This window comes from Lactuca saligna, chromosome 4 (assembly GCF_052625555.1).
Source record: "Lactuca saligna cultivar CGN05327 chromosome 4, ASM5262555v1, whole genome shotgun sequence".
In the NCBI taxonomy this organism is placed as follows: domain Eukaryota; kingdom Viridiplantae; phylum Streptophyta; class Magnoliopsida; order Asterales; family Asteraceae; genus Lactuca; species Lactuca saligna.
In genome coordinates this window covers 1368695-1393193 of record NC_136420.1, presented here as the reverse complement: position 1 = coordinate 1393193, position 24499 = coordinate 1368695, and the positions used below count along the sequence as shown (strand labels likewise).

Genomic DNA, 24499 nt, shown 5'->3' with positions numbered 1-24499 from the left:
CCATCATATCAAATTACACTGGTGAAGGTAACCCAAAAGGACCATGCTAAAGTTGGGTCAAGTACATGCCAATTATAGTTATGGGATTAGACACCAAATCCAACCGTATCTTACTTAGATAAGTCTAATAACTATAGCTACCAATGCGACTTCAGGATCCGATTTAGCAATCGTAGCTTTCAAAAGCCGCTGTCAAACTCTGACCTAGTTAGTGATGCGTCCTTCAGATAAGGGATCATATATTCCTCTGTTCTCAAGATATCTATGCACAAAAATACATGGAACATAGTCATACTTATTGTCCTGCAATTTGTTTCCCGATTTCCAATTTGTCTAACATAGAACATAACTGAACACATCAATTTAGTTCTGATCGGGCCCGTCACATAGTAAAAACAGAATCATCGAGGGGCCCAAGATATCGCTTTTAATCCTCTTAGGATAAAAGGAACATATAAACTTTGACATTATATGCTTGTACTAACTAATCATCAAATCATGCACAATGACACATTTTATAACATCAAGTTACTGATGCGTTTTCATGCCATCAATTCACAACCAACTCATAGTCAACAACTCATATATCTTGTTTTGAAGATTCTATGATATTATCGTCTCACAACTACTTGTGATAAATTCCATGGAGTAATTCAGGTGAGCGTGGGTTGAATCCAATACTCAAATGTTATTTTAGGAGTAATCATGAATGGTGTAGCAAACTTTTGTTATGTCTAACGCCTTACACAATCTACAAGCCAACTCATGAGAATATAGTCTCATTACCTTCTTCCAAAGTATGATTGGTTGTGGATGGTTTGAATAATCTTATTATTTTGGAAGTCAAAACATGCAAAGTGAAAAAATAGTAAATAATTGACACAAGACAATAACTTTACTTATAAATAAAACTCCTTTAACTTAATAATCAAATGTCAATTATCATTTAGCTATTACAAGTTTCTATTTATCTAACTACTAAAACTAATATCGTCCATTAGCCCAATGTCCCTTGTATGCTGCAAGTATTTAACCATAGTCAGTCCCTTTGTAAGGGGATCTATTGGGTTGTCCTCTGACGAGATCCCCTTTACCATGAGGTGTCCTTCTTCTACTTGATGTATTATGAAGTGCTACTTTCTGTCGATATTACTGGATATACCATGATATCTCGGTTCATTGGTTAAGGTAACCGCCCCTTCATTATCGTAGAAAATCTCCACATGCTCCTTTATGGATGGTATGATTCCAAGGTCTCTGATGAAGTTTTTCAACCATATCGCCTCATTCAATGATTCTCTTGCTGCTATGTACCCTGATTCGCATGTTGAATCAAGTACAGTCTCCTTCTTGGAACTTTTCCATGTTACTGCTCCTCCATTCAGGGTAAACACCCAGCCCGACTGAGAGCGAAAATTATCTCTATCGGTTTGAAAGTTGGCGTCGCTATACCCTGTCACTCTCAAATCATCACTCCTACCAAGGGTAAGGACCCAGTCTTTAGTCCTCCGCAGGTACTTAAGAATGTTCTTAACCGTAGTCCAATGAGCTTTACTAGGATTCCCTTGATATCTGTTGACCATGATTAAAGCAAAGGCCACATCAGGGTGAATACAAGTCATATCATATATGATCGAGCCAAATTCGGAAACATATGGTATTTGACTCATCTCTCCTATCTCAACCTCTGTACTCGGACTCTGAGTCTTACTTAGTTTGGTATTGCCTTGGATGGATAAGTCACCTTTCTTGGAGTTCTCCATGTTGAAACGCTTCAACACCTTGTCCAAGTAGGTACTTTGACTAAGTCCTATTAGTCTTTTACTCATGTTTCTCAATATCTTTATCCCTAGGATGTAAGCAGCTTCCCCCAAGGTCCTTCATAGCGAAACACTTCCCAAACCAGGACTTAACCTCCTGTAAGGTTGGGATATCATTTCTTATGAGCAGTATATCATCTACATACAATACCAGAAAGCTCACTATATTTCCACTAGCTTTGACATATACACAGGACTCATCCTCGCTTCTCGAAAATCCAAACTCTTTGACTTTCTTCTCAAAACAAAGATTTCATCTGCGAGATGCTTGTTTTAATCCATAAATGGATTTCTCAAGCTTACAAACTCTATTAGGGTACTTTGCATTGAAAAAACCCTCTGGCTGACTCATGTAAACATCTTCAACCAACTTTCGATTAAGGAAAACGATTTTGACATCCATTTGCCATATTTCATAGTCATGAAATGTAGCTATGGCTAGCATAACCCTTATAGATTTAATCTCCGCTACTGGTGAGAAGGTCTCATCATAGTCAACTCCATGAGTTTGAGTAAAACCCTTCGCAACCAGTCGCGCCTTATATGTGTGTACTTTCTCATCCACACCGGTCTTCTTCTTGAAGATCCATTTGCACCCGACTGTCTTACGACCCGATACATTGTCAACCAAGTTTCAAACTTGATTGTTATACATAGATTGAGTCTCGCTATCCATAGCCTCTTTCCATTTTGCAGACTTGGGGCCTGCCATGGCTTCCTTGTAGTTATTAGGTTCATCCAGATTTACCAGTGTGCTATCAATAATAAATGTATCACATTCAGATGTTATATGAAAACCATATAACTCAGGTGGAACACTAACTCTACTGGAACACCTCAGAGGTGCGAATTCATCAATTGGCTCAACAAGAGTTTCCATCCTAGGCTCTGATACCACTGTTGGGTTTTGAGCACTATAACACTCCTATGGTGCACATGCAACCCTAGATGCTTTGGATCTATGTTTTCTCTAATTATACATGCATATTTTCAATTTTTCCAAAGCATACATCCTAACTAGCATACAAATTGACATTTAAGCAATACAACTAGTTAGATGACTTACCTCTTAGAAGGACTTGTAGTTCTTGACCTTTGAAAGCTTGAGCCCCTCAAGTGTGATGCCTCTAATGGTTCATAAACACCAATATCCAAGAGGAGGATTGAGAGAATAAGTTACTTAACAAAAAATCAATATCAAACTTCTTAGAATGATGGTGTAACCAATTTTGGTTCTAGGGGTGTGCTTTTATAGTGTAGCAAATGTTAGGGTTACACCTTGTAAACCTTAATGACCTTTCATATTACTTAGGCTCCATGGGTCAAACCTCTATGGACCATCCATGAACTATCTCATTGGTTTAGCCCATCCTAAATAACCATGGATCATTAGTCCATACTATAAGAATCATTCATTTACACGATCAATCCCCACATATTTAAGTAGTCTATTTTGATCACAAAATTAATTCCAAATTAATTCTTGATCAATACTAATTAAATAATATGATTTCATATTAATATATTATACTTGTAATATATTAATAAATAATAAATAACCTTATTCTCAAAAGTTCATCCTATCAAATTGCACTGGTGAAGACAACCAAAAAGGACCATGCTACAATTGGGTCAAGCACATCCCAATTATAGTTATAAGCTTAGACACCAAATCCAACAGATTTAATGTACAAAGTTACAATGTGGCTTTCACTTATACATAATAAATCTTTTGACTTGGCTTATCTCCAAGTTTGCCAGTTGTCACACGGTTTTTACGAATCTTCACTATTCATCTTATGTGATGGGTAGTCTATGGCTTATGTTATGTTCAATGTTGATGATATTATCCTTATCACTTTTTTTTATAGCTCTCTTATAATAATTCATCTCCTCTCTCATCACAAATCTCTTTTGACTGATTTCGGGACCCTTGATACTCTAGATCGAGCCAACATGACAGCTTGTAATTTGTTTCTAACACTTTCTAATACTAAGTCATTCTTCATTTGGCAGGTCTTCTAGTCATCGATCCTACTTTATATGGTACTCTAACATATATCCTTCAACACCTAACATTTACTGGTCATGATACTACATTTGTTGTTCAACAAATATGTCGATATACACATAAGCACATCTTATGTGATTTGTGTGGCACAGTTGATTATGGCATATAGTTGCATGTATATCCTTCCAAGGATCTCATTGCATACTCTGATGTAGGTTGGGGGATTTCTCTCCACACAAAGTTCCACATCTAGCTGGTGCATATCTCTTGGCAACAACATCATCCATTGGTTGTCCAAACAACAAGACACCATTTCTTGTTTTAGTAAAGATGCATAGTGCTGAAGCATAGTCAATGTTGTTGGTGAGACATCTTGTTTACATAATCTTCTTCGTGAGCTGCACTTTACTCCATCGAAAGCGACAACTATCTATTGTGACAATAATAGTGTTATGTACCTATCTATGAATCCAGAACAACACCAACACATCAAACATATTGAGATCGACTTTCATTTTGTCCTGGACAAAGTAGCTCTTGGTCATATTCAGGTTCTACATGTTCCCTCGTCGTCTCAATACGCATAACATATCGGCTACTCCTCCCGTTATGGTCGAGGAGGATGTTAGTATATATTTGATTTTATATTGTTTGTATGTATTTATATGTTGTATTTAGTGTCTTTGGGTCTCTTGGGTCATGGTTCACTCTCTTTGTGTTAGCCTTGTATGATGTATACAGGAATGTTTTTTTTTTTTTTTTGAAAAGCGAATTAATATATATATATATATATATATATATATATATATATATATATATATATATATATATATATATATATATATATATATATATATATATATATGAGATTCAAGTCATAACTTCCTTGTTAGAAACATCTCGTTCGGACACCATATTAACTAATTAAATAGGCTAATTAACCCAACATGTGTATATATGTTTACCTTGTTTGTTTAACGAGAAAGCATGATTATACCAAATAACACTTTTTTCCATTCAAACAAATAAACTAAAGGATACAATCACTTAGAAAGCGGAACTCATCATTAATATAAGTTAAAGAGATAAACAAATACAAGTTAACCCTTCACCCACCTACCCTTAGCCAATATCATCCCCATTCGGCCCCCAGCTCCTAGCCCCATGTGTCGCCATCCTTGTCACTCACTCTCTCCCACAAAACATATTGAAGTAAGGGATAGTTTTGTTATTTTTGGATGATTCGGTGTAAAATACACAAATAATACGTTCGATGGCAAGTTTGGAACTTTGGTGTTGAATGAATTGAAAATATCTTATTTTATATGTGTATATCTAAGGAGTAGAGTTGCTATAATTGGCATGCAGTGTTGTTATGTAGGTATCGGTATATGTCGAATTTGCATCAGAAAAAGCAAATGCAAATGGAGTTTGTTTTAGCTTTTTTCGGATGGATTTCTGTTACGGAGAGAGAAAGAGAGATAGATAGAGAGAGATAGTGTGTGTTGTTGTCTGATCAAAATATACCTAAACTTAAAACAATCCTACCCTACACGACACCACTAGTCTCAGCAACAATAAATAAACAAACCGGACATCTCGATCCACAACTACTAATTCTAAATCGGATTGGTTAATTAATTAATTAGGCTGGCACATACCACAATTACACCCGTATCCAACTTCACCACTTCAATTCCACATGCTTCCTCTTCCTTCTGATCATCATCGGGTCTTTTTTTCTGATCCTTTTCGTCTGCTTCACTACTTCGCCCTGAATCCACTGGATGCACCTCTGAGTTTGATAACATGGATAAGTTTATGTTTATGATGTGTTCTTTGGGCTTCTTCTCCGGTGCGATGCTTGTCTCCTTGCTTGCGTTTCGGTAATATGCATACAGTCCCATTTGAACTACTCCCAATAGGAATCCCAATATGTTTGGCACCTACAAATTATATAACCAAACATAATTCATTATTTTCCTTTTAACCATGCATCCCAAAGATATACATGTCCTCATTATAATTCTTATGTTTAAATCACATCCACTACTAATACAAAAAGTAGCTTCATTAATTGTATAGGAAAACTAAATACTTCCAGACCTTACTGTTTTAATAAATTAACTATACATAACTTCTAGTAATATTTTACAAGAAGTAAATTAAGGTTTAGAATTTTGGAGCACGTTTTATTTATAAGTGGAATTAAAAGAGGTTTGCAGGCATTTTAATTAAATACGCAAAGAGTTCTTACTTACCGTAACGCATATATCCTTGAGGGACACCCCATAAGCGAACCACATCATCGCACTTAGTGTCAGGAAACACGATAGGGACAATGGCATGAATTCAACACTTTTTGTTCTCACAACTTGAAACTGTTCAAATTCACACCAAAATTATATGAGGGGTTAGTTTTTTTTCCTCTTTCGGGAGGCATCTCAATTTTACAAGCTACTTAATTATGAGTTATGAGTTATATGAGTGACTCACCACGATAGTGAGAGGTGCTGCAAAAACACATATGGATATCCCAACACAAATCCATCCAACAACTAGGACCCTTGTTGATCCATGGAACGACAAGAGTGTGACCAAAGAAATCACAAGGCATAACACCATGGTAGCAGCCAGACCCTTAAACGTTTGCTTCTACATAGAGCAACAACCATGGTGTAATTAGACACGCGTAAGGTTTCTATGTATATATGTCGACATATAGAAACGTCAAGTTGAAGTACCTTGGTGTCTGGTGTAGCATATACGAGGAAAATGATGATGTAAACGGATTCAATAAAGGTACCGAGAGTGTTAATGGAGATTAGAAGGAACGTGCCGCCTCCTTTGATGAAGGCGTAGTACAACCATAGCAATGCGCTAAAGAGGGAGACAACGTATGGCAGTGACTGGAACCCCATTGTCGATTTTCTCTTGCATATTTCAATAATTGTTGGCCTGATCAAAATAAATCCATAATTAGTAAACACACATGCATGCATATACTTACAATTAATTTGGTACAATCCATTAATATTGTGGACTTACATCGGAGCAAAGTAGACCCCGGTGGAAATAATGTTACCTGTAACATGTTACACGCAATAATAGTATAATTAATAATAAGATAAACTTGGAGAAAGTAGATAAAAGTAAAGTAAGTGAATTTGTACAAAAGATCGATATGATAATCGGACGTTACCTAAAAGGCCAAAAATAAAAACAAGAGGGTGGTGAACATTCAAAAGCTCCATTACGTACGTACAAGGTCTAATTAAGGTTAGAGTCAGTCGAATCGAATGTTGTTTGACGACTCCTGCCCGGATCACGTCCACTCTAATAATTAATTAATGAGAACCCGAGGAAAGATGTCTTATGTTATGGAAGTATTTATATGCGAAGCACTGATATACTTTGTTGAGAACCACTGAACCCGGTACGTACAGTACAAGTGGGATCGTAAATTCATACACTCAACAAACAAACAAACAAAAACAACTTTAATTTAATTGCTATTTAGAGTAGTCTTTTTTTTACTCTTGCGTGCAACGCCTTCTAAATTTCCTTCTTTTTATAAACAAGTAGTTAATCATCCCCCAACAACGTTGTCTACTTATGTTTTGTTTGAATTGAGTCAAGTTAAATAATTACCCCACCTCACCTCCTAACAATTTAACCTGCTGTAGATTAATACATACCTGTTACGTCTCTTAAAACAAAGGTACACGCAAAGTACCATAAAAACTTAATTAGCCTCGGAAAATTTTGTTCACAAAGAATTAAAATCTAAATGTGCAATTGTGCAAAACGTATATGTACATATACATGTACATATCAATTTATAATAACCCACGATTATTTTGATGGCCTTAATTAATTATTTTTAAAACTGCATTTTAAAAAAAGTGCATTTTTTTTAATAAAAAACTGTAATTTTTTCAAAAAAAATTGTATTTAAAACAAAACTGCATTTTTTCAAAAAAGTTGCAATTTTTTTTTATAAAACTATATTTTTTTGAAAAAAATTAAATTTTTAAAAATCAATATATTTAAAAAAAAAAAAAAAACTAGAATATTAAAAAAAAAAAAAAACTCTAATTTTTTTAATAAAAAAAAAAATCAACGTTTCAGGTGCATATATGTATATTTTTCAAGTACATATATGCATCTTTCTTATACTATGATATTCGTAAGTAATCATATAAAAAAATCCATTTTTATTTAATAATCTATAAACATAATATTACAAGTATATTATTCGATACAAAATATAATATAAAAAAACAAATAATACTACAAAATTTCAAAGCGTTTTCATGTCTTGGTGTTCCATATTTTATTTAATTTATCATTTTTCATCTCTTCAATCTTTTCCACAAATTCTTCTAAATCTACAAGAAAAAAAATGACTAATGTAAGAAAACTCACAAAAATACATGTTTGTATATAAACGTAATTCATATGAAATTTACTTGTGAGTTATATGTGGTTTACATGCGAATTAAAGGTGAATCACATGTTATTCGCTTGTGAATCACATGTTATTCGCTTGTGAATTACATGTAATTCATATGGGAATTACATGTGATTTATATGTAAATTACATATGTATCACATGTAACTCATATGTGATTCACTTGTGATGTACATGAGAATTACATATGAATCACATGTAATTCATATATGAATCACGTGTGATTTACTTGTGAATTACATGTTAATCACATGTAATTCATATGTGATTCACTTGTGATATATTGGTAAAATGAAACAAATTAAAATAAACTATATGGTTAGAAAAAAGAAATAGTTAAGATGATTTATATGTGATTCACATGCAAATCACAAATGATTCACATATGTCACAACTGATTCACATGTAAATTACAAGTGATTCATGAAGCTCAATATAGAAGCAATTAAAATAAATTATGTGGTTAGAAAAAATAAATAATTAATATGAATTACATGTGATTCACATGTAAATCACAAATGATTCACATGTGAATCACAAGTGATTCACATGTAAATCTTTGTATTCATCATCAATTTTCTATATAAACTTTTTGATATTATGTGAGAATTACCTGAAATCCAAGAAATTTGCAATTGTGTAATACCATGAAATTTCAAAACAAATTTTCATTTTAATTTAATAAAAATTCCCCAAATAACAATTCTCAAAAACGTGTATCAATTGTTTTTACATAACATAAGTACAAATCAAAAACCCCAAAATCTCAAAACATCTCCACCATAAGTGTGTACTGATCATGCCGACGCCTTCCCGCGATCATCACTGGTACCTGAAACACATAACCCAAAAACGGTAAGCAATAATGCTTACTGAGTTCCCCAAAATACCACGCACAACACATATGCCTTTCCAAGCCATAGCTCTATGGGATCTTCCGATCCAAGTGTCTCAGGGGATTTCCATCCCATAACTCTGTTGACCGTCCGGTCCATACTTTGTTGACCTTCCAGTCCATATCATCATATTCATATCATATCATATTACATATACAACATGCATCACATTTTTATCATACACATAAGACCTTCTAGTCACACATATTCACCCCATCGGGTACGACATAGTGAGATGACTCACCTCGAAGATGTTGGATAATCACTCGCGCTCAATTCTCCGACCTAGCTTCCTCCTATAGCATAAATACATCTCTAATTAATACCTTCCTGACTTAATTTGACTAATGCCCTTAAGTCAACACAAGTCAACTCTGGTCAACGTTGGTCAATGGTCACTCCTTTGACCTAACTCGTTGAGTCAGGCACTGATTCTGCGAGTTCAGATGTGAACGGAAGTCTCCTAAATCCCCTCTCTGACTCACTGAGTCACTCCCCCAACTCAGCGAGTCACCAACTGTGTGAGTCACGGGACAACCCGGTCCGACTCGTCGAGTCTACTCATCGACTCGACGAGTTTATTCCATGCTCGAACTCAAATGGCCTTCTGAGGTCAGATATGTTCCTCTAATCCATAGATTTGAACTTCCCAAGCTCAATAAACACATAAAGGTTCAAACTTGATACTCATGCATCGTCCAAATAACTCTACTTGAAGCATTTGCCCCAAATACAACATCGTAAGTCCATTTTTTCCATAACTCATCATAAAGCAAGATGGATAAAGCTCTCTGGACCATTATGGGTCCATATTCGAAGTCTAAACATGATAAAGGACCATAAATCCAACAATCATTCCAATAAAGGGTATACAAAACCCTAGATCTATGGATTCTTCAACAAAATAGAAAAAGGATCGATATGCTACCTCAAGGATGATGCTCTTTGCTTGAGATCCATAGATATGCAACCTTCTTGGCCTCCTCTAAGCTGGAACCACCTTCTTCTTGCAAAACCAACCCACAAAGATCAAATAATGGCTTCTTTCCTCTCACAAACGCTCAAGCACTCTTAGGGTTTCTCTCAAGGGTCTGGTAGCCGCAAATGGTGCTTATAAGGGTCCTTAAATAGGTCCCAAACCCTAGAAATTAGGGTTTCTTTCGCCAACTCTGACTCGGCGAGTGCATTCCCATGACTCGTCGAGTCTAATCATTTTCCACGTCACCCATTCGCGACCTGACACGACGATTCTAAGCACCAACTCGTCGAGTCACCTCAACACAATTCAAATTATAATATTAATTAATGTACATGGGAAACCGGGCGTTACAAATTGTAGTAAGCTCTCACAACTACAACTTGATAGAACCTGAATAGAAAAGTTATTAAGAACAATTAAAAAAACAAATTAAGACGAGTTTGATATTGTCATTGAAGTTGTGGAAGAAGAAGAAAAAAAAGAAATAACACCTCTTGAGCATTGTTTTCGAATCAAGTTGGCATCAACCATACATTTTACCATCTCTTCTGATAGGTATGCGTCAACCATACATTTTACCATCTCTTCTGATAATCTAATAAACTACTAGGGCTCTCGTGAAGATGATCTTTTTAACTTAACTATAAATAAGGTTTCTTCCTAGCTGAATGGAGGTTTCCTTTGGTTTGTTATTCAAAGATACATGAGTTAGCTATAGGTAGTTAATTATAAGCAAAAATGTAAAACAGATGAAAAAAAGTCATACCTTTATTTCATTAGTAACAAAAGTATAATAGAAACACTTTGGTTCAATATTTGAGGCAAAAAAATGTTGGTTTCCCTTGGTCTGAATGTTAGTCCTCACGCCAGCATTTTACCACATTTCTCACATATGAAGTTTATTGTCATGGGTTCATCAGTTGACCTTGTTTGAAATTGGATGTATGCAGCCTTGTTGTGACCACAATCTGGGATGCAAGAGACAAATAACACCATAAATTAAAGTTAAAAAAAGAAAAGTGCATCAATTTACTCAAATTGTGAAGCATATAAATACATTGATATGTTTTCGGTGCATTCTTCATGTCATCTTGGGTGATGATGGGTTCAATCTCCTTTTTAATCAAACATTGCTTTCTTTTGATCTTGACCTGTGGGAAGAAAAAAGATGCATTTAACTACAAGGAAAAGGAAAAACAACGTGTTACAATATTACATGATTGTGTATGATAAATTGATAATTTTATTACCTTCTTCTTTATTTCTCTAACATATGGACATGTGGGGTAGAAAAACTTGGTAGGAAGATGCAAATTTAGGAACTCATACTTCAACAACATCCCATAAGTCGGGTAAAATTCCAAATCTACAACCCTTTGTAGCTAATTCTCTGAAAAAATACACAGGATACAGTTCTCAGATGTGTGTGTGTGAGTTCTACTGGAATGCTTTGTTCTAGATACGAATGAACTAGCCAAGATTTTGATTGAGTGACAATTCATCAAGCAAGTTATGTGCACAATCTGAACTCAGAACAAAATAGTGAAAAGTATGTACAAACTAGAACGACGAGTTATCGATTTGTAACAGGTAAATTTTCCGCTCAAAAATAGACATCCAGTAATAATCACACGATGACAGATACAATTTATAGGTGGAATACAAAAATGGGGAAACTGTAATATGTATGGGATTATGTATACATGTGAAATCGTAGTGTATTATAGATTGAGTTCGACACCATCGCAATCGAGGGCATTGTGAATGCTTTTAATTCGTTTTTCACATAATCGAGGGCTTTGTGTATGCTTTTAATTCATTTTTCACATAATCGAGTTGGACATCGTCTCTATTGCCGCAATCAAGGGCTTTGTTCTGACTTCAACTTCTTAGGGGATCAATTGAGGACGCAGATCCGGTAATCGATGAATCAACAACGACAGTAAAGGCAGAGTCTGATGACGGAGAGTGAAGAATGAATATGTGTATGTATGTGTGTATGTGTATGTGTGAGAAAGAGGGATGATCAAATGATTGAAGAATTAGGGAGAAAGACGACATCGATTGATTGAGGGGAGATGATGATATGAATTTAGTACCATAAATGCCCTTCAATTAATTTCAGCACCATACCCCTGTGTTTAAATTTCCAATTATTTATAAAAATGCCAAAAATCATCTTGACCTTCTATTATTTTGTTCTAACGGCGCTTATTTGGTTCTCAGGTTCTTGGGAAATTATATGTTCTCAAATGATCCTTCCTCTCTCTCTCTCTCTCTCTCTCTATATATATATATATATATATATATATATATATATATATATATATATATATATATATATATATATATATATATATATAGAGAGAGAGAGAGAGAGAGAGAAAGACTTTGGATCATATATAACCATTAAGTATTGTTTGAATGTATAAGCAATTATTCCAATCACTTAATAAAGGTATTAAAGTAATTTTTGATATAACTAATTGTTGGATTAGTATCTAAGTCCATAACTATTTTGGTATGTACTTGACCCGATGGTGCATGGTCCTTTTGGGTTGCCTTCACCAAAGCAACTTGATAGGATGAATTATGGAGAGAAAGGATTAAATATGATTTATTAATATATTATGAGAATAATATATTAAAGGAGAAATCATATTGTTTAATTAATATTAGTCAAGAATTAATTGGTAATTAGTTTTGTGACTAAAAGAGAATAATTAAACTTAAGGGACTGGAATTGTAATTATAAGATAATTGCAATTTGGGCTATGGATTGCCTTATATTAAGGAGTGGACGAATTCTATGGGAAAGCCCATGAGGAAATCATCCAAGGCCTTAAGGAATGGAATCTATGGGTTGCTTAGGGCTTAAGCAACCAATTTAGGGTTTCCTTGTTAGATAACCCTAATAGTCTAACTATATATACATCCTTTATGACCCAAAAACGTGGCTAAGCATCCTTCTAGGGTTTCACACGTTTTTGGGCAGCCTCCATCCTCTCTCCTCTTCATCCTCTTGCTCTTGGTGTTTGTGAACCATTAGAGGAGTGTCGACATTTGTGACTCTAAGCTTTCTAAAGTCAATACAAGGAGGAATTGGATTGTTATTGCTACATAACAATCAATGTAATGTCTTAAACCCATTCTTATGTTAATATGATTACTTGTATGCTAGAATTAGGGTTTATAGTCTTGGATAACTTGCATGTACAATAGAGAAATCTAGATCTAAGCATTAGGGATTGTATGAGCACATAGGATGTTCTTATAACCAAAAACCATCAGTGGTATCAAAGCCTAGATTGGTTTCTATTGTATTGATGCTTTGTATGATTGAAAAATTCAATTTTTGTGTTTCTTGGGGCTGGACTCACCGAGTCCATAGATGAACTCGCCGAGTCCATACCTAACTCGGCGAGTCGGCTGGTCAGATGGAGGGAAAACCAGGATTTCTTGCTGTTTTTGGTTAAGGATAGTTGCCTTATCATATTAGATCAATATAAATCCGATTTTATGATATATTTGACTATATTCTTGATCTAATTAAAGATATTTATCAATTAATAAAATATTTGTTTCCTTATGTGATAATTGATTAATTATTTTGATTAAATTGATAAATTGTTTTGCAAGAAATCATTAAATAAATCAAATATGGATAATTATGTGATTAAATGTTAATTAAGATTATTTGTTATTTGATCCTTGTTATGAAAAGTTTCATATTTTCCCCTTTAGGTTTTATAGTTTAAATTTGAACCCAAAAGTTTTGTTGTTTTGAAATTCAAATAGTTGAAACCCTAATGTTTTGAAAAAAAGGTTTCAAAACTTGCCCTCAAGTTTTGGAATTTAAATTTTGATTAATAGTTTAATTTTGATGTATATTTAAATTCTAAACCCTAATGTTTTGAAATGTTTCAAAACTTGCCCTCAAGTTTTGGAATTTAAAAGTTGATTAAAAGTTTAATTAGGAATGTTAAATTCTAAGACCCTAGTATTGTTTTGAAAAAGTTCAAATTACACCCTTATGGTTTTATTAATTAATTAAGGAGTATAATTACAAGAGGTTTAATAAATCCACAATAGTTTTGGTTTAAAATTTAATAGAATTAAAGGTATAATTATTAAATTTGACCACATAGTATTTTCAAAGTGTAAAATACACCCTATACTATACATAACATTAAAGGTCTAACATTATATATATGTATGAGTAAAAGTTAGTCTTACCATTAGTAGATCTCATTCACGAAGCTGGTCTATAAGAGGTGTTTAAGGAAATTGCCTATAAAATGGCGATTGAATGGGTATCCACTCTTACCCACCGCACTCTTGACTAGTGGAGGGTCGTTAGCCGAACGGGTAGGATAGGATGAAACCTTCCATTATAAGTATAATGAAATACAAAAGTAACTAAATGTTTTACAAATTCTCAATCTTAGTTACTTAGGCAAAGTAAATTGATGCAATTCCATGAAATTACACTTTGTGCCCTTGCGAAGACGTTAGTGGAGCGTGTGTGGTTTACCGGCACACTAAATGGTTCTAAGAAAAGGTAGCAAACAGTGAGTCAATGTTTGTCATAGTTCGGTGGAGCGTGTGTGGTTTACCGGGACATCGAATAGGTAACTATAACATGTGAGGCCACCATGTAAGTTTGCATGGTTATTCACACCCGCTTTGTGATCCTCGGCATACCAGTCACAAACAAGAGGGGCATATCGAGATTAAAACATGCCATTGAAATGTTCAATAAATCTCAAAGGATCTAGGAGTTTTCATAGATTCAAAACTTAATTTTTTTTCGTTTTTCAAGGTGGAAATTAGTGAATCGTCATTCACTTACCTTGAAATGTTCTGCAATTTGGGTTACGGCATCCCTCTCCTGAGTTGTAGAATATTGTGTTGGGTCCTAGCCTTAGTATCTCATTTGGGTGATTTACTAAGGACTCAATCAATCAACTAACTTGAATTTGTTTCTCCCGTTTTGTAGATGTCTAAGTTCGACAACTATGGTCTTCCCAAATCCCGTGGAACAAGCATTCCACATGAAGATGGTATTCCACGATTCGATCGAGGAACAATAAATCATGCTTCACTTCCTCCACCTCCTCCAATTGTTCTCCCTAACCCACAAGATCAAAGAATTGAAAGGTTCAATATCACTAAAGCCCTATTGGAAATGAAACATGAAGATGGTAAACCCGTGTGTGCCTACGTTCTAGGAATGAAATCACACATTGATAGGCTGATAATGTTGGGTGTTTCATTCCTGGATGAGTTGGCTGTGAATTGGGTTTTGCAGTCACTTCCTGAATCATATAATGAGTTCAAAAGAAAGTATTATATGATGGATCATGACGACAACCTCATTGACCTAACTTGCATGCTCATTGTTGTTGAATCAGAAATGATTTGGCGAAGCAATGGAGCGTATTTGTTGGGAAAGTCAACCGACCTTGCTTCTGAGGACGTTTTAGGAGAACCGACCTGCGTTTGCTGCCAAAAGAAAGGGCGTTAGATACAAGTCTACCCAAAGAGCCTGAACAGTCCAGAAGATGGGAGAGTCAAAGTGTATGGCTGCGCTTCAGGTAAAATCCACTATCTAACTCCGTTAAGTTCCTATTCATTGATTCTTAATACATGAAGTGATAAGATTGCATTTGAATGTTTTGCAGGATCGGTGAAAAGAGAGGAAGCTTGGTGAAAGATCAAGATGAATCTAATCACAAGGAATGGATCTTGATCGCATGGACTTGAAGATTAGATTTTGAGCTTAGATAGTTATGATAGAGTTGTTAGAAATTTTCCTTTTGAAATACATAGTTTTCAATGGATTTTGCATTGTAAGGACAAATGTTTTCCGCTGCTTTTATAAATAAAATAAACTTTCGTTTGACTTATTTATTTATTTGTTTATTTCCTTGCAATGAAATCGTTATGAAAATTGGTGTTTGTATATATCTACAACAAAATGGATATGACTCTTATTTATGGTGTTTATGGAAAAGTCGAGAATTTACCAAATAGGGAGAGTTTCTAATCGTCCAAGTTTCAATTGGATAGAAATTTGGAATCATGCAACTTGGTTGAACGAAGAATGAGAAATTTCATATTTGGAAATTAGACTAATTCATTGACAAAGTGTCAAGTGAAGGACTACGAGATCGAGTACACAAAGTTGTGTGTTGATCAAGTCCACCATATAAGTAACAAAGATATTCATCATAATTTACTAAAGGTTTAGTAAATGTGATTATACTTACCAGATTAAGTGTAATTCTGGATTGATTGAAAAAGGTTTAAAACAATAGCAGAACGAATAAGAAGAATCAAGTAGGCAGAAAGATAAAAGTTTCTCCATTCTAAGAAGAAGGGAGAGTACCTTTTATGCTTTATGATAGGTCTTAATGATTAAGAACCATATCTCAATCGATCCTCTAAGTGAGTCTTAGTACAATTGTATGTCTAAGAAGAGGAATCAAGAATTGAAGAAATGGTTAAATCAAAAAGTCAATCATACTTCGTTCCAATAACAAGTCTTAAAGTTAAGATTGTAGCAATAAGTGACAAGTATTAAGAAGGTTTTTAACGTTCATCAAATGTGGAAAGTTGTGATGTCTTGGATAAGACAAATACCAACTAGGACCATTTTATGAAGTGTTATGTTTTGATAAAAACTACACTAACTCTTGAATATTTGGTTGTCAAGAAATGTTTATTGACAAGAGAATCTTATACGTCAAGGAGTCAGTGGGAGTCTTAATGGTCTTGAAAGGTTTCAAGAACAAATCAAATAAACCTTACCGATCATCACTAGCACACGAGTTGAGGTTTACAACCTATCGTGTTGGCACTATTTTGTTTTCTATGCCATTCCAATTGAGTTAATTGTGCATATGAGTCCTATGAGTTCTCGTTTGAATGCATAAAAGGCAAGGACTTTGATCAATGGAAAGTACTTTGATAGGCAAAGGTGAACTGCTTAACTACTTGGAAGACATGGTGGGTAGCTGTGCTACCATAAGGCAAGAAATCAAGATTAAGAAAGTTCGGTCCATATGAGTTTAAATTTGTCGTAAACTTTGGTTTTAACAAATTCACATGGATAGGAACACATACAACGTTTAAATCTAAGTGTCATAAGATTTCCTCCTTCATGAAAATGATTGTGAGGAAATTCTTTCACTAAGAAAGATTTTAAAAGGATAGTGATTGTAAAATTGCATTCTCAGATTCGATTATGGTTACGGTATCCCTTTCCATGATTTGAGTTGTAAGGTTTGGCAATTAGTCTTAGTTGTTTAGACACACATATGAACTATCTAAGGTAAAGTTGTATAAGTTCAAGAAGCTTTGATAAAATATTATCAAAGCACTAAGTATTAGAAACATGGACTTAAGAAATTCAATAGGCATTGTTTTTCTGAAAGTTAAGATGTTTATAAATACATGTCGAAGCTAGTGGGAGCATAAGTGTTATGTTTTATAATAATCATCATAGTGGGAGCATAAATGTTATGATTGTATGATTATTAAGAAAGGTATTGCAAGTTGGCAATATTAATTATAGAAAACAAGATTCATTCTTTGCAAAGTTGTAAGGATGGAATAGTTGTTTTGCTATAATTAAGGGAGAGAATATTATGCTTCATTTCAAATCTAAAGGATTAGGTTGTGGAATGTTAATACATTTAGTCAAAAATACATAGTGTGTTCTTAAAATTTTGATTATGATTATGACATTCCTTTTCACAATTCGAATTTTGAGAACATAGCAAATAAAACATTATGGCAAAAGATTGATAAAGTATCAAATCTTTATGTAAGACATTTTGCATCATGTCCCATACGCTTCGGGTACAGGATCGATTGCAAATGCTATCATATTTGACCATTCTAAAATTTTCCAAATGTTTAGCGCATTTAGAGGGAAAAAGGACTAGAATCCGTTTTTGACCAAAATAATTAAACAACTATCAAAAGGACAATTCAAAGTTCGCCGAGGATTGATCGCTTGTGAGTAGTTGGAAGTATAGTATTGGAAAATATGGAAATGTTTCCATATCGGATGGACCATATCGACATTATTATGAATAGATAAGATTCTATTAAGAATGAGTTGTCATATGGAAAATATGGAAACGTGTCCATATTGGAAATTGAATATTGAAAATCTATGTCTAGATTAGAAACTTTTATGCAAAACGATGTTCAAATGAATGTACTTTGAGTGAGAGACATCACATCTATGGAATTGTCTTGTAACAATCTCCGATAGAGGACTTTGTAATTTCATTGGCAATAGTCTTTGTGACTTTGGTGCAGTGATATTACAAAAGGATCGTTGCATAAAATGTTAGAATCTAGCATATTCTATAAGTGGCAAGAATTGATATTCTTACATTTATAAAATGGATTAGGGGTTGTGAAATGAGAATGATTGGAAATGTGTTCAATTTGATCTATTTCACAAAGTAAGAACCATAGGTAAACATTGTGTGCATGCTAAGAGCATGGGACAAGTGTAATAATTCAAGTAAGAAGTTGATTACCCGAAGCGACAAATAATGAGTAATCAATATGGTGATAAATAAAAGGTGTTTTATTTATACTCAAAGGTTTGAGGCCATATGGGATTAGTATTATTCTTGTGTTTCACTTTGCATGTTTTGACTTCCTGAATAATTTAATTGATTAAGAACAGTCAAATTATTCGAACGGGCCACAGTCGTTCATATGTTGGAAGTAGGTATGAATGAAGACTGTCGTCAATTGGTGTGTGGATTCTCTAAAAGAGTATTAGACATAAGCAAATGTTTGCTGCAACGTTCATGAGTGCTTATGAATATGAATTTGAGCATTGGATCAAACCCACGCTCACTTGGATCACTCCATAGATTGTATCACGAGTGATTGGCGAGACGATAACATCTTATATTCTTGAAACCGAGATGTGTGAGTTGTATCTTGCTTATCGATTGCACATTGATAATATGTAAACACACCAGTAACTTGGTGTCATAAAACATATTGTTGTGTGTGATTCGGTGAGTAAGTGCAAGCGAGCATTGAATCAAAGTTTATTCGTTCCTTTTATCCCAAGTAGGATAAAAACGATATCTTTGGGCCCTTCGATGGTTTAGTGATGACAAACATAAATGCTCGGTCGGGCTAGGGCTAATTTGATTTGTTCAATTAGTCAGTCATCATAAATCGGAAGTCGAGAAATAGTACATAAAGAATGATTTGAAATCATATCTCATACGATATCTAGAATGGAGGAATATATGATCCCTTATCTAAAGGACACGCATATCTGATAGGATTAGAGTTGACAGCGGCTTTAGAAAGCTACGATTGAAGATGAGGATCTGAAGTCATACGCGGAATAGTTATTAGACTTATCCAAGTGGGAGACTGTTGGATTAATGTCTAAGTCCATAACTATTTTGGTATGTACTTGACCCGATGGTGCATGGTCCTTTTGGGTTGCCTTCACCAAAGCAACTTGATAGGATGAATTATGGAGAGAAAGGATTAAATATGATTTATTAATATATTATGAGAATAATATATTAAAGGAGAAATCATATTGTTTAATTAATATTAGTCAAGAATTAATTGGTAATTAGTTTTGTGACTAAAAGAGATTAATTAAACTTAAGGGACTGGAACTGTAATTATAAGATAATTGCAATTTGGGCTATGGATTGCCTTATATTAAGGAGTGGACGAATTCTATGGGAAAGCCCATGAGGAAATCGTCCAAGGCCTTAAGGAAAGGAATCTATGGGTTGCTTAGGGCTTAAGCATCCAATTTAGGGTTTCCTTGTTAGATAACCCTAATAGTCTAACTATATATACATCCCTTATAACCCAAAAACGTGGCTAAGCATGCTTCTAGGGTTTCACACGTTTTTAGGCAGCCTCCATCATCTGTCCTCTTCATCCTCTTGCTCTTGGTGTTTGTGAACCATTAGAGGAGTGACATTTGTGACTCTAAGCTTTCTAAAGTCAATACAAGGAGGAATTGGATTGTTATTGCTACATAACAATCAATGTAATGTCTTAAACCCATTCTTATGTTAATATGATTACTTGTATGCTAGAATTAGGGTTTATAGTCTTGGATAACTTGCATGTACAATAGAGAAACCTAGATCCAAGCATTAGGGTTTTGTATGAGCACATAGGATGTTCTTATGACCAAAACCCATCATTAATTATGATAAAAAAAATCAAATCAATTATCATTTAAAATATACATATCAGTTTCACATTCTTATATCTAACATAGGATCGTCATCTTCATCACAAAAGGATGTCTCCATCTTTCCATCTTTCCCATTTATTTCATCGGTTCTCTAATTGTTTCTCTTTTCTCGATATCCTATTCTAATATTAGGTTTGACAAAAAAAAAAGATGTTGTGAAGATTTATTTTATTCAACTGCCGACTTTTTTTTTGATTTCATTGCCGAAAGTGTTAAAAATCTTCCAAAATAATGTTTATTTATTAAGGGTTGTAAATCTGTTGTTCATCATTGTTTGCTGATAGTGTTACAACTCTTCCAAAGTAATGTCTTAGTGGTGCATTGGAATCATAGGGCACATAGCACCTACTGATGTAGTTTTCTTACTTTGAAGGTACAAGAACCATACTTTTCTATTTAATGCGTTAATCAATTTACTATTTAATTCTTTGATTTGATTTCGGCATTAATTCACAATTTTACTCTATTTTGCTTCCGAATCTTTTGATTAAAATCCTAGTTTTGAAATTGCTATTTTTTTTACTTAATGTCATAGATTTCCAAGTAATATGAACGAATTTGAAAATGTCGACATTTTTTTGTGTATTACTATCTTCTGTAACGACCATTTTGAGAAGTATTATTTTGTAACTGTAACTCATCTAATATTTCAAATATTTACCTATCTTTGTATATTTTTATTGATATATTTTTTTGTCTCATTCTCTTAGAGAATTTGATAGTTGATATAAGAGTTGTTGATTAAAAGAATGAAGCATGATTTCAAGACAAATGACCTTTCAAGATCAAGTCAATTCTACCAAGAATTATATATTTGCCGGTCGCATGCATCACAAATCACTTTAGGATGAAGCATATTATTCTTAAAGAATGCATCCATGACAAATTCTTTAAGAATTTTTCTATAACATATTCTTAAAATATACATCAACAACATATATTCTCATAAAAAAAATCATAATTGTACTTGTAATTTATGTTTTTTTTTTCTTTTAGTTATTTCATTCTCAAGAGAATTTCATATTTCTACATGTATCATATGGTCATTCTACGCATTTACAATTGTAATTTATTTTCATTCTTACGAGAATACTAGAATCTATATTTTATGTATTCTTTATTTTTCATTTTTATCATTCTTATGATAATAGTGGTTCGGTGATTCGAAAAGATTTATCTGTAAATGCATTTTTAATATATATAAAATCTAATTGCAAAGAAAAAGAACAATGCATTCTTTGAAAATTAAGTAAATATTTCTACATTAGAATATTCTTTAAGAATAGTATATTGTATTTTGATTAATAACTCATAAAAAATACTTCATTCTTTAAGAATTCAATAAGTACTGCTATATTTTGTTATTCTTTAAGAATTGATTACATGGATATTGTGAAGAGATGAAAATCTGAAAATCATTTAAAATTTTAAACATAAATTTTATTATTTTCATATATCCGTTTTTCCAAAACAAATGGGAGAAGTGTTAATCATTGTGCTTCTAATCCGAAAATTCTATATATATTATTAGCATATTTTACAATTTTGACCTTATAATTAATTAATGTAGTTATATGATAATTGATAGTCCATGTTAATAACATGTACTCTAAGCTTACATCTATTCATTTTTTTAAATCTAGTGGTCATAATTTGGTCATACATTTATACAGTACTTGTGATTCACATTTGATCATAACCCTATATATATATATATATATATATATATATATATATATATATATATATATAGAGAGAGAGAGAGAGTGAGAGAGAGAAATAGAGAGGGGGCGGGGGGTTATTGTGACAACCAATAAAATCATGAGAACTTGCAAACTAAATGACAACCATTAGATCAAAAAATGAACTGTTGGTTATATGATAGAGTACACAAAAAGGCAAATGTACACACATCTGATTACAAAATACGAATTAGAAATAACGTCAAAAGGAAAAAATAGCAATCATCTGGCACCTTATGTTCTGCAAAACAGAAACAACAATCTTCTCCGACCTTGTTCACTTGTTCAAAATCTTCAAAAAAAAAAAAAAAAAAACAGTTGAAATTTGTCGATTTGAAAAACAAGGTACAAAAACTATACTATAATCACATTTATAACCTAATTTTGCTTTGAATTGTCACATTAAATATTCAATTCTATTTTTTATTTTTATGTAGTTAAACATGACAAGGCATCTTCGTCTACTAATATATGATTTAATGATCATTTTTGTTTGATATGTGAAATATTATTTTAGGGTTTAAATCGGTTTTACATAAATATTGTAACACCATGTTTCTAAATGTTTATTAATTGAGGTCTAGACTGTAATTCGATAATGTAATGGTTTTGGGGATTTGAGGAAGTAAAGTTTAGACATTATTGAAGGTTGATAATATTGGTTATGAGATCTAAGCCCTTGATTCGTGTGTTGGAACCATGGGTAAAATGGGAAAATTTATATGTCGGGCTTCTTGCATAAATTATGATTTTAATTGAACATGTGTTAAGCCAAAAGTAACTAGATAGAATTATGAGTCTCTTTGATACCTTTCCGTATATATAAAGAACACCGAAACAAAGTTGAAAAGAATAAGCTATGGTTGTTTGAAGTTGAATTGGAAGTTTGGGTTTTGCCCTACGCAGGGCGTAGCTTGCTGAATGTTAATCACGTTTTTAACAAGCTACACTTGGCATAACTTACTAGCCGCTGACCAAGACCCTAATCCTATGGTTTTGAGCCTTATTGAAAGGCTCTTGCTTCTTGGAAACCTTCCCATAACCAACGTTCATCACCTCATATCATTCCTTTGAAACCCTATCCACTAATTGTGAGTTTGGGAACATTAGTATGATTTTTGTGTGTATTCTTGAAGAAGGATTCCATTCGAGAAGCAAGTGTGAGCACTAAGCTTTGTATATCCAAACTTTTCACTTCATCACCAATCTTTAGAAGGTATAAAGCTTGCATCTAGATGTTTCTTTTGTTAGATCAATTAATTTGTGGGTTGTTATGCTTTTTGTCCCATAATCTTAGCCCCTTGTGAGGACGGGTTACTACAGACCATTAGAATGCCTCCTTCGGATGTTTTAAGGTTATAGAGTCATAAAAATGAGAGTTTGGGCATTCTAATCCATTCATGCATGAGTTCATGAGCAAAAGGTGACATCTCGGACTTAGAGTTTGGTTGTGTGTTCATCTTGGCCATGCAAAAGGATAAAGTCAGAGACTCTATCCATTAAGACATTCATTTGGACCAGATCTAGGAGTTTATGTCACAACTAGCAAAATTTAAGTCGAGATTGTATTCATACAAACACTTCATTTATGTAACTTGGTTGAAATAGATTGTGGTAAAGCAAAGATGAACACATTTTGAATACACCTATCAGCAAACACTGAGAGACAAATTCGCAACACATAGTCAAGGGTCAAGATAAATCAAATATACTTAAAACATGAATTAAATAGTGTTTACATTAAGGTTTCTAGCCATGGGAACCCCATGACCGAACACATCTTATTAGTTAAGAAAATGGACCATAAAACTTCATGGTAGGCCCACTAAGGATCGAATTCCCCTTAAGGATGGGGATGAATTCGGTCAAGCAAAAGAAATTCAAGGGTGTTCATCCAAATTAAAGTAGTTCCAGTGATATATTTTTTTGATTCGTTGTACGACGAAGATTTACTTGGGGAAAAGAATTCAGCTTTACACCATTAAACCCAGTACAAACCATGCAACATTCAAATAACCATCAAATATCCATGCTCACTCATTCCATGTAATCACGTCCAAAGAACACGTTCCATTTACTCACCATCAAATTTCATCCATTTTTTTTCCAATATCCTTTTCACTTCCAGCTTCAAGTTTCAACATTCCTTCAAGAACAAGTTAGGTTCTTCAACATCTAAGTGGTCCTTAGATTTTTTGTAAGTAGTTTCAACAACTCCTAGTGTTTTTACATCTTAATATGTAAATTTCATCCTCTTCACACATAAAATTTGTGTGTTAACCTTTTTAGGGTGTT

General features: G+C 33.6%; 2 protein-coding genes across 2 annotated transcripts; both read right to left on the bottom strand.

Moving 5' to 3' along the window:
• Positions 1–4841: 4841 nt before the first annotated feature.
• LOC145044278 (bidirectional sugar transporter N3-like) lies at positions 4842–7178 on the bottom strand. The gene is made up of 6 exons (XM_078993156.1): positions 7034–7178; positions 6880–6916; positions 6576–6789; positions 6328–6486; positions 6093–6212; positions 4842–5777 (listed from the first exon to the last, which is right to left on the bottom strand). Exons 1-6 carry the CDS (start codon positions 7083–7085, stop codon positions 5469–5471), a joined length of 891 nt encoding a protein of 296 aa, XP_078849282.1. The 5' UTR covers positions 7086–7178; the 3' UTR covers positions 4842–5468.
• Positions 7179–11041: 3863 nt separating this feature from the next.
• Positions 11042–11520, bottom strand: LOC145038883 (uncharacterized). The gene is made up of 3 exons (XM_078987102.1): positions 11431–11520; positions 11214–11331; positions 11042–11148 (listed from the first exon to the last, which is right to left on the bottom strand). The coding sequence occupies exons 1-3, from the start codon at positions 11518–11520 to the stop codon at positions 11042–11044; spliced, it is 315 nt and encodes a 104-aa protein (XP_078843228.1).
• Between the last annotated feature and the right edge of the window lie 12979 nt (positions 11521–24499).